The sequence below is a fragment of the Mesoplodon bidens genome, assembly GCF_964165515.1.
Source record: "Mesoplodon bidens genome assembly, chromosome: 17".
Lineage (NCBI taxonomy): Eukaryota > Metazoa > Chordata > Mammalia > Artiodactyla > Ziphiidae > Mesoplodon > Mesoplodon bidens.
The window spans coordinates 18,334,405-18,351,212 of NC_138174.1; the positions used below are offsets into that span (position 1 = coordinate 18,334,405).

Here is a 16,808-nt window from a genome sequence, read left to right on the forward strand (position 1 = left end):
TCTCTTAACTTTTATAATCCCTTTTTAAAAAAAATTTATTATTTTTGCCTGCGTTGGGTCTTTGTTGCTGTGTGTGGGCTTTCGCTAGTTGCGGCGAGTGAGGTCTACTCTTTGTTGCAGTGCACGGGCTTCTCATTACGGTGGCTTCTCTTGTTGCAGAGCACAGGCTCTAGGTGTGCAGGCTTCAGTAGTTGTGGCTTGCGAGCTCTAGAGCGCAGGCTCAGTAGTTGTGGCGCACAGGCTTAGTTGCTCCGCGGCATGTGGGATCTTCCCAGACCAGGGCTCGAACCCATGTCCCCTGCATTTGCAGGTGGATTCTTAACCACTGAGCCACCAGGGAAGCCCTATAATCCTTTTAAAAATAAATAAATAAACTTTGCCTTTTATCAGAAGGTTTTATCAGCTTTAAGCTCCTGGGATAGATCCTGTCATTTTCATTAAAACTCAACTTACAATCTGAAAGTGATATTGTGTAATACACTAAAAAGTGGAAGAACTAGTGTTCTGAAAGGAACTCCAAGAGGGCATACTGTCTGGATCTCTGCTTCTAGACTCCACGTGTCAACTGCCTAAGACTGCTAATTCACCAATCTGTTAATTTTCAGTGGTGAAAATTTCAGCTTTTTTTGGTCATTTTTTCCCCAGTATTTAATCACTCTAAAACTAAAGAATTTCACCTTCATTTCAGTACGATGAAGAATTGTTCTTTTCCTCTAGGACTTTTGAATGTGCTCCTGGACATCCATACAGGTGAAATATCTGTTTATAATTATTACTGCCTAGATCCTAGTTCCATTTTACAAGGTATTTGTGGTATAGTTTTAACAGTTACTGTATTCCCCCAAATGCAACCACTGTGCAACTTGGGAAAGCTTGTACTTAATTTTATTCAGAAATTTACCAAGACTTAGGTATCATTTCAGAAAATCATGTCACCAATGACAATGATGTCTGTGGTGTGTGAATTACCAATTCTATCTAGTGTCTTTCCATTTCATTACATCTTCTTGTGTAGCTGGGCACAAATATTTATATATTAAAAAATATATTATTCTATTAAAAATAATTTTATTCCTCCTTTAAGGCATATTAATATTTTAAAAATGATGAGTCTAGTTATTATGAATCTCATTTTAGGATAAAATTCAGGATATAAAGGTGTCATTACAGAGTATTATAGAAAGTAGTAATGAGCCTGAGAATTACACATTGCAGTGTCATCACAAATTTAGTATAAGGGCTGCTAATTATAAATCAATCTTTTCTGCTATACTTAACATTATAGTAAGAAAAACTGATAAGAGTGTTATTTTAGGATATAAGGAACAAATGCCTATTTAATACATGTGAAGAGCAAGAGCAAGTTACCTTAAACCTCTTTTTGTCTCCAAAAACAAATGAAGTTTAATACTACAGAAGAAAAAAAAGGAAAACAAATGTCCAGTTGGAAATACTCTAGAGAATATTCTTACCTTCCATTGCAAAGTGAGTGAATTTTTGGTCCGATTGGCTATCCTTGGTGGATTAGGTATGTCAGGTTCACAGCTTAAGGTGGTAAAGGTTTCAGCTTCGGAAGGAGTTCCCTTTATAGAATTGTATTCTGCCTGGACTCTAAGGTGATAGAATAAATTGTTTTAACCTGCAGATAGAATCACTGTATCCTGCCATTCTATAGCATCACCTTTAAGTACAGGCAAGTCAGTAAGATGCCCTCTAAATGTTCTATTGAGAAAATATGCATATCAGAAATAAAGGGTGACCTTTAAAAAAAAGAAAAATAGAATAGGCTGGGGGCTTTCATATTTTCCTGACTGCCGAAAGTAAGAATACATTTTAAACTGTGACTGTGTCTCTGAGATATGCATTTACACACACACACACACACACACACACACACACACACACACACACACACGCACGCACGCACAAGTACCCTGAAACAATATCCTGAACTATGGTAATATATTGATACTTTCTATTCCATTTGATTATATTTAACTTTAAAAATTCTGAATATAACCCACAAAATTAATTTCATGATTCAATAATGGTTGCAATCCACAGTTTGAAAAATATTAGGTTGGATGATACTTTGGGTTTATCCATAGGATGTATAATTGAAAACTTAATTTAATAGTTTAATAGGAATAATCCCAACTGCAAGTGTTCTTTTTAAAAACAGAGGTGACTGACTAAATCGTTATACTGAGTCCCAGCTGGGGAGACCCTAGAGTCTATAAAATAATTTTGGTAAGTTATAAAAGAAGAACTGTGCAGAACAAAACAGTATCTAAGTTATCCTAATTAAATGTTATGAAATTCTCAGAGTTTTAATATCCCAAACTTGTACAAAATAGGATGGGGTAAAAATACGTAAGTAGGAAATATTATTTATGATTCTGTTTTGTAAAAGTTTCAAAAGCTGGGACAATTTTCCAGTGCTGAATTAGATATTACAGCTATATTATACATATTATCTGTATATTCATTCTAATCCCTAGGTCCTACAAACAGGGTGATTTACCCTTCAATACAACATTTGAGTTAAATGTTTTTGTTTTTTGTGGAAAGTGTTGATAATTATACCACAAGAAAAATCAAAGTCTACAAAACCCATGTTTTTAATCCAAAATTAATATTTAAATTATATTCTAGACTTTTAAGGGAATCATTAAAAACAAACAAAGCCTATGCTATATCATATAAAAGCAACATATAGGAATTCCTTACTTTGCATGGTAATCAGTAGCTGGTTTGAGATCATTTAAAGTGACACTGGTTTCTTCTCCTCTGGGGGAAAAAAAGGCAACATTTCGTTATCTGATAAAGCATTCCAGAGGATATGTATTATGTACACTACAGTTTGTGGTACTTTATGAAATTATACTGCTTCTTTTCCAACTGTAACCACATTCAGATTGCACTAATATGCAGTTTGTGTAAAATTAAGATATATGCTGAACTTAAGCATGTACCTGAATACCACTTTAAAACAAAAAGGTATGCTAAGCAAATCAATTGTGTAAGCCAGACTTTTTTTTCCCCTTGTGGAGTTAGGGAAGATACTTAGCTTACTGAAGAAACAGAACCATTTTCAATTATTTGAAAATCCACTGGTATATAATTAAAATGCTAAATAACACATGTACTACTGAAATCAAACCTACCAAATTTATACAAGGAGTCTGCCACTACTGGATTTTATTTAAAATATAACACAACTTTATTTAAAATGTTTCAGTTTAATGAGAAGATTAAAAAAAAACTGAATTATAATTTAAGGTAAAGCATTTTTTATGGCCACTATTAAATTTTCAAATATAATAGCACATATTTTCTTAAGTAATCATTTGATACAACTATTATTTGGGTATGTAGCCAACAAACTAGCCTGTTTTCTCTTCCTTTTCTTTTAAATCACTGTTCTCTGTTTCATTTCCTTCAGTTAAGTTTCTCTCCTTTCCACTTTATGGACTTCTTCCTCCAACCTCCCACCTCCCTCCCACTTTCCTTCCACAGCTATCCTGTTTCTCAAATCAAAGCCAGTGAATCGTATGAGAAAGGAAACATGTCTCACTGATAGAAGTACACCTTAATGAATCAGGCAGTTGTAGTAGCAGCCTCAGAAAGAGACCTTAATTGGTGCAGGGTAAAAAAGGTGACTGAGGTTGACTAATGTCCCTCTTGTGCTCTCTGGTCAGGCTGCAAATGGAGATAAATCCTTTCTCTTAGAAAGCAGCCATATCAAACTAGAACAGCCATTAACACAAAAAGAAACCTTTAGGTTGATGGTCCTTTACCCTCTGTTTACCTCTTAGGTAGGTTTTGTCTCTTTTAAGAAAAAGAAATAGAATAAACACACTTATGTTGCTAGATGAGTCACTGGAGCAGTTTCTCTTTCCTTTCTTCCCCATACTAGCTATTTTTCTGAAAAAAGATACCAAGAAGGCTGATGTATCCAGTGTTGTGTGTTAATAATGATCATTCAAATGGCTAACCACCTCCTTTACAATCTTCCTGGTGGTGAAATTATAACTAGTAATCGACTTTACTCTTTTTCATCAGAATAAGCAATTTCTATATGAATAAGAAGGGAAAAATAATTTATTTTACAACCATCAATCATAAACGTCACAATTTTAGCCACTGATACTTTCTAAGGCTTCTTGGTATATAATATGCTTTAGAACCAAGAAAAGAGAACTATGATTTTTCAAAGTATGATTATTAACATACCAACATACAAATGAGGAACAATGGTACTAAATTCATTTTACAATGGGATATGAGCTTGTACATATAAGAATTAAATCCAACTCCCTAGAGGAGCAATATCACATTGCATGAGTTCACAATATGAGTTCTCCATTTCTGGTCCTGGCTTCTACATACTACAATTTATATTTATGTCTCAGGAATATGTGAATAATGAAATATCTATTAGGGAGCCTACTGAAAAATAAAAAAGCTGAATGTGGGCAATGAAAGTGATTGTTCCAAGGGAGTGTAGACAGAAATGTGAACCAGCCGGCATTTGGACTATTTACATTGAAATTACTATCACTGGTCAACTTATAGATTCAAAATAAAAGCATGAAGAGGGAAAATAGCACAGAATTAGTTTTAAGCTGTTTTTGATAAACCATTAACTTATATAATGGGAGGGAGTAAAACATAACAAATACCTACGCATATACACTTTTATATTTCCCATCTTTTCCAGTACTTGAGACCAGAATTTCATAACCATAGAGCTCTGGTACAGTAGTCTCATCTGTTTCGCCATTAATGAGGCTGGAAGGAGGTGACCAGGTAAGTACTACTGTCCTTGCCTGGATGTCTGAGGCCTGCAAAAACATAATATTTGAAAGCTCTTTGAAACAACTGTAATGTGCACAACAAACAGTAAAAAAAATCTAATGGGGTTTCAAGATTAAATAAAATATATCTAACTACTTACATAAAATGGCTCACAAATAGAAACCTGTCCTTTTGTAGATGAGATACAATTTGCTGTGCAAGAGCGGATAGGTTCAACAAAGGTTTAAAGACCGTTCGGGGCCGTCTAAAACTATTAGTGTAAACATCATATACAGTCGAAAGAAGGGCAGAAAAAACCCACTTGTAACATGCTTGAAAGGGTTCCATTTCCTCACTTTAGAAAGTGTCTAACAATAAGAAAAATACCAAAACCTCAACAGAAAAATGAGCAAAGGACATGGACTGTCCAAAGAAATATAACTGAATAATATTTAAAATAAAAAATATATAAAATATATCTAACTACATTCATAATTAAATAACTGTAACTTAAAACAAGATACTACTTTTCATCCACTGGGTTAGGGAAGATTAAAACTAATTAATGGATGAAATACTGGATTAATATCTAGTGTGGTGAGGGTCTGGAGAAATGGGTGGTCTCTTAAATGAGGATAGGAGTATAGATTGGTACAATCCCTATGTAGAGCTACTTGGGAACCATTATAAAAATTTAAAATGTGTTTACTTTTTGATTCAGAAATTCTACTTCCAGGAATTTTTTTTCATGATAATATTCCATAAACTTACATAAGTACATAAATATACACCCTTAAGAATACTCGTCGCAGCACTCTTAATAGTGGCAAGAAACTGGAAATTGGTATAGCTTCTTAACATATTACTATGCAGGTGTTCAGAAAATGAGGTAGACATGTACGTGCTGACATTTAAAGAGATCCTCAATATACTGGTGCTATGTAATAGAGGAAAAACGGAAGCTGCAAAGAAATATATATGCTATGATTTCAGCTGTGTTAAAGAAATTAAAAAACGCATACAAATATCTGAAAATGTACTGTAAAAATGTACTAATCCTTACCTTTGGGGATTTTGTGAGTATGTGTGGTGGGATGAAGAGAGATGTGAGAGAAAAACAGGAGGTCTTAATAGCATTTTTACATTTTGGATTACTTTTATAAAAAAAAGTCTAATAAAGAGGAAAAAAAAGTCTAGGGATTTGATTTAAACTAAAGATTGGTAAGAAAGGTATCAGATTATATCAATACCCAGACATTAATGTAAAAGCTTGCTTTAAAATTATCTACATTTAATGACTATCTTAGTCAAAGACAATAAAACAAACAGAAACAAAACAAAACCACTAACCACTAGGATGAAGCCCCTGTCTTGAATTAGGCAGAATAAACAATCTATACACAAGCATAACTTTCTCTCCTTTTCAAAGCTCTCAAAGCTTGAATAAGTTTAGAAGACTGTTACTGTATTTATTTTGCTTCTGCTGAGTCACAGGAAATGTAATATTTACTGTCATGCTGTCTTTAAAAAGTCTTAGTACAGTACTATGTTTCAATTACAATGGACTTAAAAGTGATTCCTTGTTTTAACCAGTGTCCATCTGGCTATTAATCTTGTAACTGTGTAAGGTTTTCTTTCCTTTTTTAAACAAACATACTGTTAACATACATATATCTATACCCTTTAGAGTTTCTTGATTTTATGGGATGATCATAACTGTGTTAAAACTGTGAGAAGAGGGAAGTGAACAGTATTCTGAAGGTAGGTCAGTTAATAGCATTAACTGGCATCTACATTATAAAGCTTATTAGGCTTTGTGGGTACTGATTACATCATCAAAAGCATAGGCAATAGAGAAAAGACTAAGCAGGGAGACAGACTTGTCACTAATTTGCTTGGTGATACTAAACTCTCAACCTTTTAGGTTCCAGGTGTCATCTATAAAAATTCGTGAAATGATCTGTTTACCTTAATTACTCAAATACAGTATATTTAAAATGGTTTTGGGGAATAAATCTAGATTTACAGAAAAGTTAGGAAGATAGTATACATACAGAGTTCTGTATACTTTCTACCCAGCTTCCTCTAATGTTAACATTTTATATAATGATGTATTTCTGTCAAAACTAAGAAATTAACACTTGTAGAATACTATCAATTAAAATTTTAACTAAAGTAAATAGACTTTTCCAGGATACTATGTTGAATTTACCAAGTATAGCTTAAAAAAAAATTAGACATACTGCTAATTTCAACTTTTCTAGATAATCCATTTTTACAGAAAAACTCTTGGTCCCAACTCATTCTTTAAAAAAGGTACTTTATTACTTGCATATAAATGTTAAGGCACAAAAGATTACACTAGGGTTGCTATGGAAAATTTCATGAGAAGTGAATTTTGAATAGAATTTTAAAGGATTTGGGATGGGATATAATTTTGGTAGAAAAGAAATGGGTAAGCTGCTGGAACATGTGTGAGTGTGTATTTTTAAAAGTTACCTAGTAATTTCATGCTCATGAACCATGATTAAGGGAGAAAGAGAGAGAGAGAGATAGTGGACCATTAGAAGGATGACAGGAGAACGAGGAAATGATCAACAATGTCAAACAGTGGAGGGAGATCAAGGAGAATGAATGTAGTCTGAAAAATGCCTAAAAATGCTGTCTTCTGGTGCTGGTTTCAGAAGGATGTAACCAGTTGTAAAGAAAGAGAAGTGGACTGCCATTAAGGTACTGTGAAATTCCTGTGTAAACATGAGGTTGTGTGTGTGTGTGTGTGTGTGTGTGTGTCTCCAGGAAAAAGTAGATCCTAGAAATTTATAGCGAAAAAAAGGATAAAGCTTGTAATTCAGTTTGGCATGGGGAGAATTAAAGGTAAAGAAGAAATCTAAGATAATACTGATACTGTGAGCCAGAGAAATCTGGATGAGTAAGTGTTCATTGATGGAAATACTGAAAGGAATTAGAAAATTAAAGGGATCTAATCCAATTCCTTCTTTATTTTAGAGGAACAATGGAGAAGAGAAAATAGTTTAGGAAAAATGATGAAGAATTTGGTTTTCTACATGAAGTTCTAGTTGTTGGCAAAACATACAAACTTGGGTATTCTTTAGGATGCTTCAGGAAATGTGGTTCTAGAGGAAGAGGTGAATAATGAGGGTTAAAAATACAGATACAGAAATCATCTGAAATATGTCTTCTATTTGTATGCTACTTTAGAAGTAAAATTTCCTTTTATATCCACCTCACCTGATCCTTATAATTATGCTCTAAAGCAGGCAAAACAGACATAACTATCTTCATTTCATAGATGAAACACATTCAGAAAAGTTAAGTGACTTGTCTGAGGTCACTCAACTAGTGACTAGGGCCTGAATAATTCAATTATTTTTTTGCTACACAATGCTTCCATTTTTTATTTAAAAAAATTAAAAAAATTTGTTTTATCTTTTGGCCGTGCCACACGGCATGCAGGATTTTAGTTCCCCAACCAGGGATCGAACCCACACTCCCTGCAGTGCAAGTGTGGAGTCTTAACCACTGGACTGCCAGGGAAGTCCCCACAATCCTTCCATTCTGAATCCACTTCTAGACAGTAGCTGAAAATAGACATGACCATGTAAAAATACGTGTGAGTACTGACAAAGACTAAATGGTAGTAGGCAAACATGAAAATAGAAGTGGTTGAATTATGTACAGTATATTTTAACTTTTTTTTTTTTGCTGTATGCGGGCCTCTCTCACTGTTGTGGCCTCTCCCGCTGCAGAGCACAGGCTCCAGACGCGCAGGCCCAGCGGCCACGGCTCACGGGCCCAGCCACTCCGCGGCACGTGGGATCCTCCCAGAGCGGGGCACGAACCCATGTCCCGTGCATCGGCAGGCGGACTCCCAAGCACTGCGCCACCAAGGAAGCCCTATTTTAACTTTTGAGGAAGCTTGTGGTCTTTGTTGGGTAGTGATCAAAACCATTCTTGAAGAAAAGCTGTCTGTTGGGTTAAACAACGTCTAGCTAGGAAGCTACTGAAATGGTAATACCTGATTCTTGTCTGCGTGTGAGGATTAGGAAGTGAGAGAAATATTCTGAAGATAACTCAAAGGTTGAGCCTAAGGAACCCTGTAGTAAGATACTGGTTCTAGTAACCACACAGGAAGGGGTAATAATTCTGAGAGTAAAAAGGTAATGATATGTCTAGTTTTAATCATTATTAAAGATGTCAGTAGATTTTTTAAAAACAGTCTTTTATTTTTTAAACTAATTTATTTATTTTATTTTTGGCTGCGTTGGGTCTTCGCTGCTGTGTGTGGGCTTTTGCTAGTTACGGCGAGCAGGGGCTACTCTTCATTGTGGTGGGTGGGCTCCTCACTGCGGTGGCTTCTCTTGTTGCAGAGCACGGGCTCTAGGCATGCGGGCTTCAGTAGTTGTGGCACACAGGCTCAGTATTTGTGGCTTGTGGGCTCAGTAGTTGTGGCTCGTGGGCTCTAGAGCGCAGGCTCAGTAGTTGTGGCGCGTGGGCTTAGTTGCTCCGCGGCATGTGGGATCTTCCTGAACCAGGGCTCGAACCTGTGTCCCCTGCATTGGCAGGCAGATTCTTAACCACTGTGCCACCAGGGAAGTCACTAACTTTAACCTTTTTTTCTTCATAAGGCTGTAATCATGGTGTCCAAACAGCTTGATCTCCAGCATTTCTCCTTACTAAAGTTTCTTTGCATGTTTTTGCACTCTTCATACACATATTTTAAAATGCCTATTATCATTCTGTCCCGTGAAAATATCCCAACTTATCTATGCATTCCTTTATTTTATTTTTGTTGATTATTAATGCTGCAACAAACATTTTCATTCGTGTAGCTTTTATTGAGAAGTGAGACCTCACAGTTTCAGAAAAGTTTACTTTATATTTCTCTTACTTACTAGTAAAGAACCCTTTGGGGTCTTAATAGGTTTAAAAAAATTGTTTGGGACTTCCCTGGTGGCTTGTGGGCAGTGGTTAAGAATCCGCCTGCTAACGCAAGGGACACGGGTTCAAGCCCTGGTCTGGGAAGATCCCACATGCTGTGGAGCAACTAAGCCCGTGCGCCACAACTACTGAGCCTGCACTCTAGAGCTCGTGAGCCATGACTACTGAGCCCACGAGCCACAACTACTGAAGCCCGCGCACCTACAGCCCGTGCTCTGCAACAAGAGAAGCCACTGCAATGAGAAGCCCGTGCACCACAACGAAGAGTAGCCCCCACTGGCTGCACCTAGAGAAAGCCCGCGTGCAGCAACGAAGACCCAACGCCGCCAAAAATAAATAAAATAAATAAATTTATTTAAAAAAATTTCAGTTTGTACAAGCACTTTAATTTTTCTTATCTGATGGAAATATTTTTTCTATTAGAATGATAGCCTTTATTTAGGCTATTCTAAAAATATGCAGAAAATTTTATGTAGCTAGTTTTGCTGTCATACCTTTTTCTGATTTTCTGATTTCTTCTATTACATCTACACAAAAAAGGGACTGGGGGAATATTAACTTGCTTCTATGCTTTTATTTTAACTCTTTTTGTATAAGGAGTTAATTGGATATATTTAATTTGGAAATAATATAAATGGGTTTTAAAAAAAATGATAATCAGTTGGACCTATACTCCTTATTAGATCTTTGCTTGGTCCAGTCATTTCCAATGTCATTGAGCATATATTAAAACCTTGTTTAAAAATTCTTGGTTGAGTATTCTGCTTCACTGATTAAACTATCTCACCTTATGTCAGATCTGTACTGATCCACTACTGACCTCACATTCCTTACATATAGTTAAGTTTTAAACAAGGCCTGAATATACCAAAATCCTATATGAATATACTAAACATAAATGTCAAGAAAATACATAAGATACTTACCACTGGTTTGACAATGTTGGAAAGAAGTGCTTCAAAAGCTTTAGTTTCTTCATCTTTTTCTTAAAAAAAAAAAATTTTTTTTTTGAATATTAAAAAAAAAAGAACCTAAATGCAGTCATCCCACTCCCTTCCCAATATGTCTTCTAAAACATATACCAAGTGGTTGGTATTTGAGAGTTTTATTTTCTAGTTTTTACCTCTTAGTTCATATTCAGCAGCTTGTGGCTCTTTAGAGTTCTTCTGCCTCAGTTTCTATGTCTGTTTTAATCGTGATTACTAATTATAATACCACTATATACATCTGAACTAGTCAATACGTTTTACAGAAAGTACATTTTTATACTTAAAAAAAAAAAAGTAAAGAATACTCTCTCTCTGGAAAGTCCTTATTTGCCAATCTCATACCTCTTAACGACAAGTTAACTATTTGTTTCATGACATGCCTTAACTGTGGTTCCCAAAATAGGAATATAATTGACTTGACCATAACTTATAGCCACCACTGATGTATCTGAAACTTTAGCTTAACTCTTCTGAAACATCAGTGCCGAAAAGAATGATCAGAAGGTCTCAAAAATATGGGAGAACATTTTGATAAACGTTAATATACAAGCCAAGAGGCTGTTAAAGCATTAAATTTGTTGATGGGGAATGGAAATTTTAAAGAAAAGGAAGTAAGGCTCAGAGTTCATATGGTGAAAGTCACAGGTTAAAGGAAGGATCCAAGGGAAACATGGGGATTTTGAAACAAAAGAACTTTTGAAGAAAGAAATGGACAATACTCTATCCTAACTACATAGTATATAAATAGATTGGTAAATGACAGAACTAGTTGCTATCAGGGACTTGTGTATAAAGAAGCTGGGAGGATTAAAGAGTTTTGATAAAAATCAGCATAGCCTTATCTAGGTCCAGAAAGAAGAAGGAAAGGAATCTGTATGAACTTTGAGTTTTCCTATCAAAGAGAAATTTCTCTTGGTTAGTAAAGTTTAGATATAGGTGAAATTATTAATTGAGCTTTCCCAAAATGTGAAAAGAAATACCCTAGTAACAATTTAGGTTCTAAAACTTTCCCCTCACATTTAAAGAAGTGTTAGGCTATTAATCGACAGTTTATGTGAAGCATGACGAAATGACTGAAAGGTTAGAATATACTTTTAGTAGGTTAAATGATGATAAAAAGTACAATTAGAATATATTTTACTTTAAATAGTTACCTTCTATTTCTGTATCAATTTGTGCACCACCTTTCCCCCTTCCTGACTTGTTCTTTGCTGATCCTATGTTTACACCACTAGCATTCTGCCCTTTCATAAGCCCATTATGTTCATTTATGGGAGAAGGGCATTTCTGGGGTGATGATGGTGGACTGTTCATTTTATCCTTCTGTGTTCCTTGGCGATCCTTTAATTTTTTCTGCAAACGTTCATATGTCTTACTAGATCTTTCATCTCTAAAGTTGGACCTTCCATGTGTAGAGTGGGCATCTAAGAAGAAATAAAAAATAAGACATTTAAAAAGGTCACTGTCTCAAAACCCATTTATGGCACGAGAAAAGAACAGGAAATAAATCTATCTATATTATATAAAATTTATGTATTATAAAATATTTCAAAGAATAATCTTGCATAACAAAGCTATTTCTGTGTCTCCACCAACTGCGAGAACCAAGCTTTGTGACTTGATTATAACTGTAATCTTATAGACACTTCTTTCCTTCCTCTTTTCTCAACTATTAATCTCCATAGAAACAGCTTGGTGGTATGCTATGACTATTACAGGTGGGGAATAAGAGCTGAACTGAGCTGTGTACAGTTCTTCTTTTACTCTTTTGTAGCCATTACTTTTAGCATCTCTTTCAACTTCAAACATATCAACTAGTAAACAGAAAATCTCCACCTACCTAAATTCCCTTATGATTCAAAAAAAGCAAATCATCACTAAAAAAATAAGGTTTTAAGAGTCAGCAAAAAGAAGTGAGTGGGACTGTTAACTAATAACAGAATCTAGGTACAGAGTATTACATCTTCAGATATTGTAAACTCAGGGCTGAGACTTAGAATGTATTCATTCTAATAAGTCATAGAGCAATATAAATCAATACCCTCATAAATATTGTTAAATCAGTTGTCCTCAGAGTTCATTCTCATTGTAAATTTAAAATCTGTAGTGAGGAAAATATGTTTAAAAGGAAAAGCCTCAAAAATCTCAGTAAAAAAAGTTTTAATTTATCAGTGATTTAAGAAAATTAGTATAATATTCTTGAATACTGTAAGGATATGCACAATAATATTAAAATAAAAACCCAGGAATTTGGATATGTACAAGTAAAAGAGTAAGTTTAGAGCCTTACTTCATATTATACACAAAAATTAACTCAAAATGAATCAAAGACCTAAATGTAGGAGCTAAAACTATAAAACTTATAGAAGGAAACAAGCACATATCTGCACGACTTTGGATTTGATAATAATTTCTTAGATATGACACCAAAAATACAAGGAATCAAAGAAAAAATAAGGTGGACTTCATTAAAATTAAAAACTTTTCTGCATCAAAGGATACCATCAAAAAAGTAGAAACAACATGGGAGAAAATATCTGCAAATCATATATCCGATAAGAGACTTGTCTCCAAAATATATAAAAACATTTACAACTCAACAAAAAGATAAATAACCCAATTAAAAAGAGGTGAAGGGGCTTCCCTGGTGGCGCAGTGGTTGAGAGTCCGCCTGCCAATGCAGGGTCCGGGAAGATCCCACGTGCCGCGGAGCGGCTGGGCCCGTGAGCCATGGCCGCTGAGCCTGCGCGTCCGGAGCCTGTGCTCCACAACAGGAGAGGCCACAGCAGTGAGAGGCCCACGTACCGCAAAAAAAAAAAAAAAAAGAGGTGAAGGATTTAAACAGACATCTTTCCAAAGATGATACAAAAATTGCCAATAAGCAAATGAAAAGATGCTCAACATCAGTAGTTACTAGGGACAAGCAAATCAAAACCATACTGAGATAATCCTTCACACTCACTGGGACGGCTAGAATCTAAAGACAAATTTTGGCAACGATAGGAAGAAATTAGAACTCTCATACGTTGCTGGTAGGAATGTAAAATAGTACAGTCACTATGGAAAACAATTTTGCAGTTCTTCAAAAAGTTAAACATACAATTACCATATAAGCCAGTAATTCCACTCTTAGTTACATACCCAGGAGAAAAAAACTTGTACACAAATGTCACAGCATCATTATTCATAACTGACAAAAAGTGGAAACAACCCAAATGTCTATCAACTAATGAATGGAAAAACAAAATTACATCCACATAATGGAATATTTTTCAGCCATAAAAAGGAGAGGAGTACTTACCATGGGGCAAGCTTGAAATATACCTTGAAAACAGTATGCTAAGTGAAAAATGCTAGATACAAAAGGCTATATATTGTATGAACATTTTCATGAAATCTCTAGAGTAGACAAATCCATAGAGACAGAAAGTAGATTAAGAGTTGGGGGAAAAGGGGGAATTGGGACTGACTCTTAATAGACACAGAGTTTCTTTTTGGGATGATAGAAATGTGTTGAAATTAGATAGCAGTAGTGAATGTAATATCTAGTGAATATACTAAAAATCACTGAACTGTACACTTTAAAATGGTGAATTTTGTTATGTGAATTATCTCAATAAAAAAAGAAAAAAACCACAAGGACTGTAATTAATTAGTGCATACTTTAAAAATGTAGTTATCCAAATGTTTTTATATTTCATTTACTATGCAAATAGAATGATAAATGAACCATGAGGGGAAAATAAAAAATATGTTGTAGGGCCTCCCTGGTGGCGCAGTGGTTGAGAGTCCGCCTGCCGATGCAGGGGATACGGGTTCGTGCCCCGGTCTGGGAGGATCCCATATGCCGCGGAGCGGCTGGGCCCGTGAGCCATGGCCGCTGGGCCTGCGCATCCGGAGCCTGTGCTCCGCAACGGGAGAGGCCACAAGAGTGAGAGGCCCGCATACCGCAAAAAAGAAAAAAAAAAAAAAAATGTTGTAGTAACAGGAAATTTATTATCAAACAGATCTGAGAGGGTTAAAATCCTAACAGTGAACTAGTTGTGACCTTGCAGAAATTACTTAACATTTCTGAGCTTCAGTTTCTTTATCTGTATTTTGGAGGACTTTATTGAGGCTTAACTGAGATAATACATGTATGAGCATAGTGTCTAGCAAATTTCAGGCTCAATAACCATAGTTGTTGACAGTGAAATGTTGGATTAGGTCCCACTTTGGGAATCCAAACAAAATATGCATGGAAAAGGGGTCATGAAGGCAGCTACTAATTATGAAACTACTGTAAAACTACTGTAAGTTACTAGGATCTAGTGGTAAATTCCTTGGCTTATAACCTCAAATACAATATGACTCTTATCTTCCATCACTGGGTAGCTGGTTTTCAGATTAGTGCTCTTCGTAGATTTGTATGCTTCGCTTTCCTTCTCATCGCTGTGAATCATATTCATACATTCTAATGCATATCTCCTCTGAATAACAATGGGTTTTAACAATGTAAAACAGTAGTAAATTGTACTATTTAGCGTTTTCTTATAATTTTCTCAGGCACATTTTAAAAAAATATTGATTGATTGATTGCTGCATTGGGCCTTCGCTGCTGCGCGGACTTTCTCTAGTTGTGGCGAGAGGGGGCTACTCTTCGTTGCGGTGCATGGGCTTCTTATTGCTGTGGCTTCTCTTGTTGCAGAGCATGGGCTCTAGGTGTGCAGGCTTCAGCAGTTGCAGCACGTGGGCTCAGTAGTTGTGGCTCGTGGGCTATAGAGTGCAGCTCAGTAGATGTAGCACATGGGCTTAGTTGCTCTGTGGCATGTGGGATCTTCCCGGACCAGGGATCGAACCCGTGTCTCCTGCATTGGCAGGCGGATTCTTAACCACTTCGCCACCAGGGAAGTCCCTCTCAAACACATTTTAAAAAGCTAAGTCATAATTAGGAGTAAAAAAATGGAAGAGACCGATTTATAGTAAATTAAGTTCATTGGACCACTGCATGAGCCTCACCTGGAAATTTGTTAGAAATGCCGAAAACCAAACCACACTCAGAGCTATGGAATTAATATGCATTACTTGGGCAATAGAAATAAGTTTGAGAAAAATGTAATATATTACATAATATATATAATACACCTATTACTTACAGGCTGTGCTACACAATTTAAATTTTGTATTCAGAGTTATTTCTTCTATAGATTTACTAAGCGTAAATGACAGGTACTGATTAAATGCAAGGAAAAGTGATGAATAAAACAGATTCAGTTCTTAGGTGGTTTACAGTTAAATAAGGGAGAAAGACATCCAAAAAAAGAACCAAAAAATCAAATTGTGTTAAGTTCTGTGAAAGAAACAAAAGGTTTCAGTGCTAGAGACTGACAAGGATAGGTTAGGGAAGATCTCTCTGAAAGCTGAAATCTAAAGAAAAATAAATAAAGAAGCCTTGCATGGAAAAGGGGGAAGGGCACTTCTGGTAGAGAGAACACCATTTGCAGAAGCATTGAGGCAAGAAGGAGCTTGGTTCTGAAAAACTGAAGGTGGGGCACATGCATGGGAAAAAGTGGGACAAGGCAGGATCTTGTCCAGGGCAGCAGTTTGCAACCAGCCTCACTCCTGGCCCCCAGGAGTCATCTGGTAATGTCTGGAGATATTTTTAGTTGTCACAATCGAGTCAGGGTGAGGGCTGGAGTTGTGTGCTACTGGCCTCTAGTGGGTAGAGGGCAGGGATTCTTCTAAATATCCTATAATGCACAGTTCTGTCCTCCACAATAAAGACTTATCCTTCCTCAAAGATCTAGAGTGCTGAGGTTGAGAAATCCTGGTCCAGGAGAAGGGTTTAGGATTTTATTCTAAATGCGATGGAAAGTCACTGAGATCTGCTAAACAGAAGAATGGTCTGATTTGTATTTTAAAATGATTACTCTGGCTGAGCCTGGATGGTTGGGGGCAAGAATGACAGCAGAAAACCAACTGGAAGGCAGTGGTTGCAGCTGTCCTACAAGAGCTGATGGCGGACTAGAACTGAGGAGCAGTGGAGAAAAAGTAGATTGATTTGGGAAACTTCTGAAAGTA

At 35.9% G+C, this 16,808-nt stretch overlaps 1 protein-coding gene across 7 annotated transcripts in view; it reads right to left on the reverse strand.

Moving 5' to 3' along the window:
* Positions 1–16,808, reverse strand: part of FNDC3A (fibronectin type III domain containing 3A) — a 169,571-nt gene that overhangs the window by 38,823 nt on the left and 113,940 nt on the right. For all 7 annotated transcript variants that reach the window (XM_081215165.1, XM_081215164.1, XM_081215166.1 and 4 more), the window contains exons 6-10: positions 11,903–12,172; positions 10,686–10,744; positions 4,690–4,847; positions 2,731–2,790; positions 1,473–1,611 (exon numbers count right to left, since the gene is read on the reverse strand). In XM_081215165.1, coding sequence (XP_081071291.1) covers positions 1,473–1,611; positions 2,731–2,790; positions 4,690–4,847; positions 10,686–10,744; positions 11,903–12,172 — 686 coding nt within the window. The remainder of the gene's footprint in view (positions 1–1,472; positions 1,612–2,730; positions 2,791–4,689; positions 4,848–10,685; positions 10,745–11,902; positions 12,173–16,808) is intronic.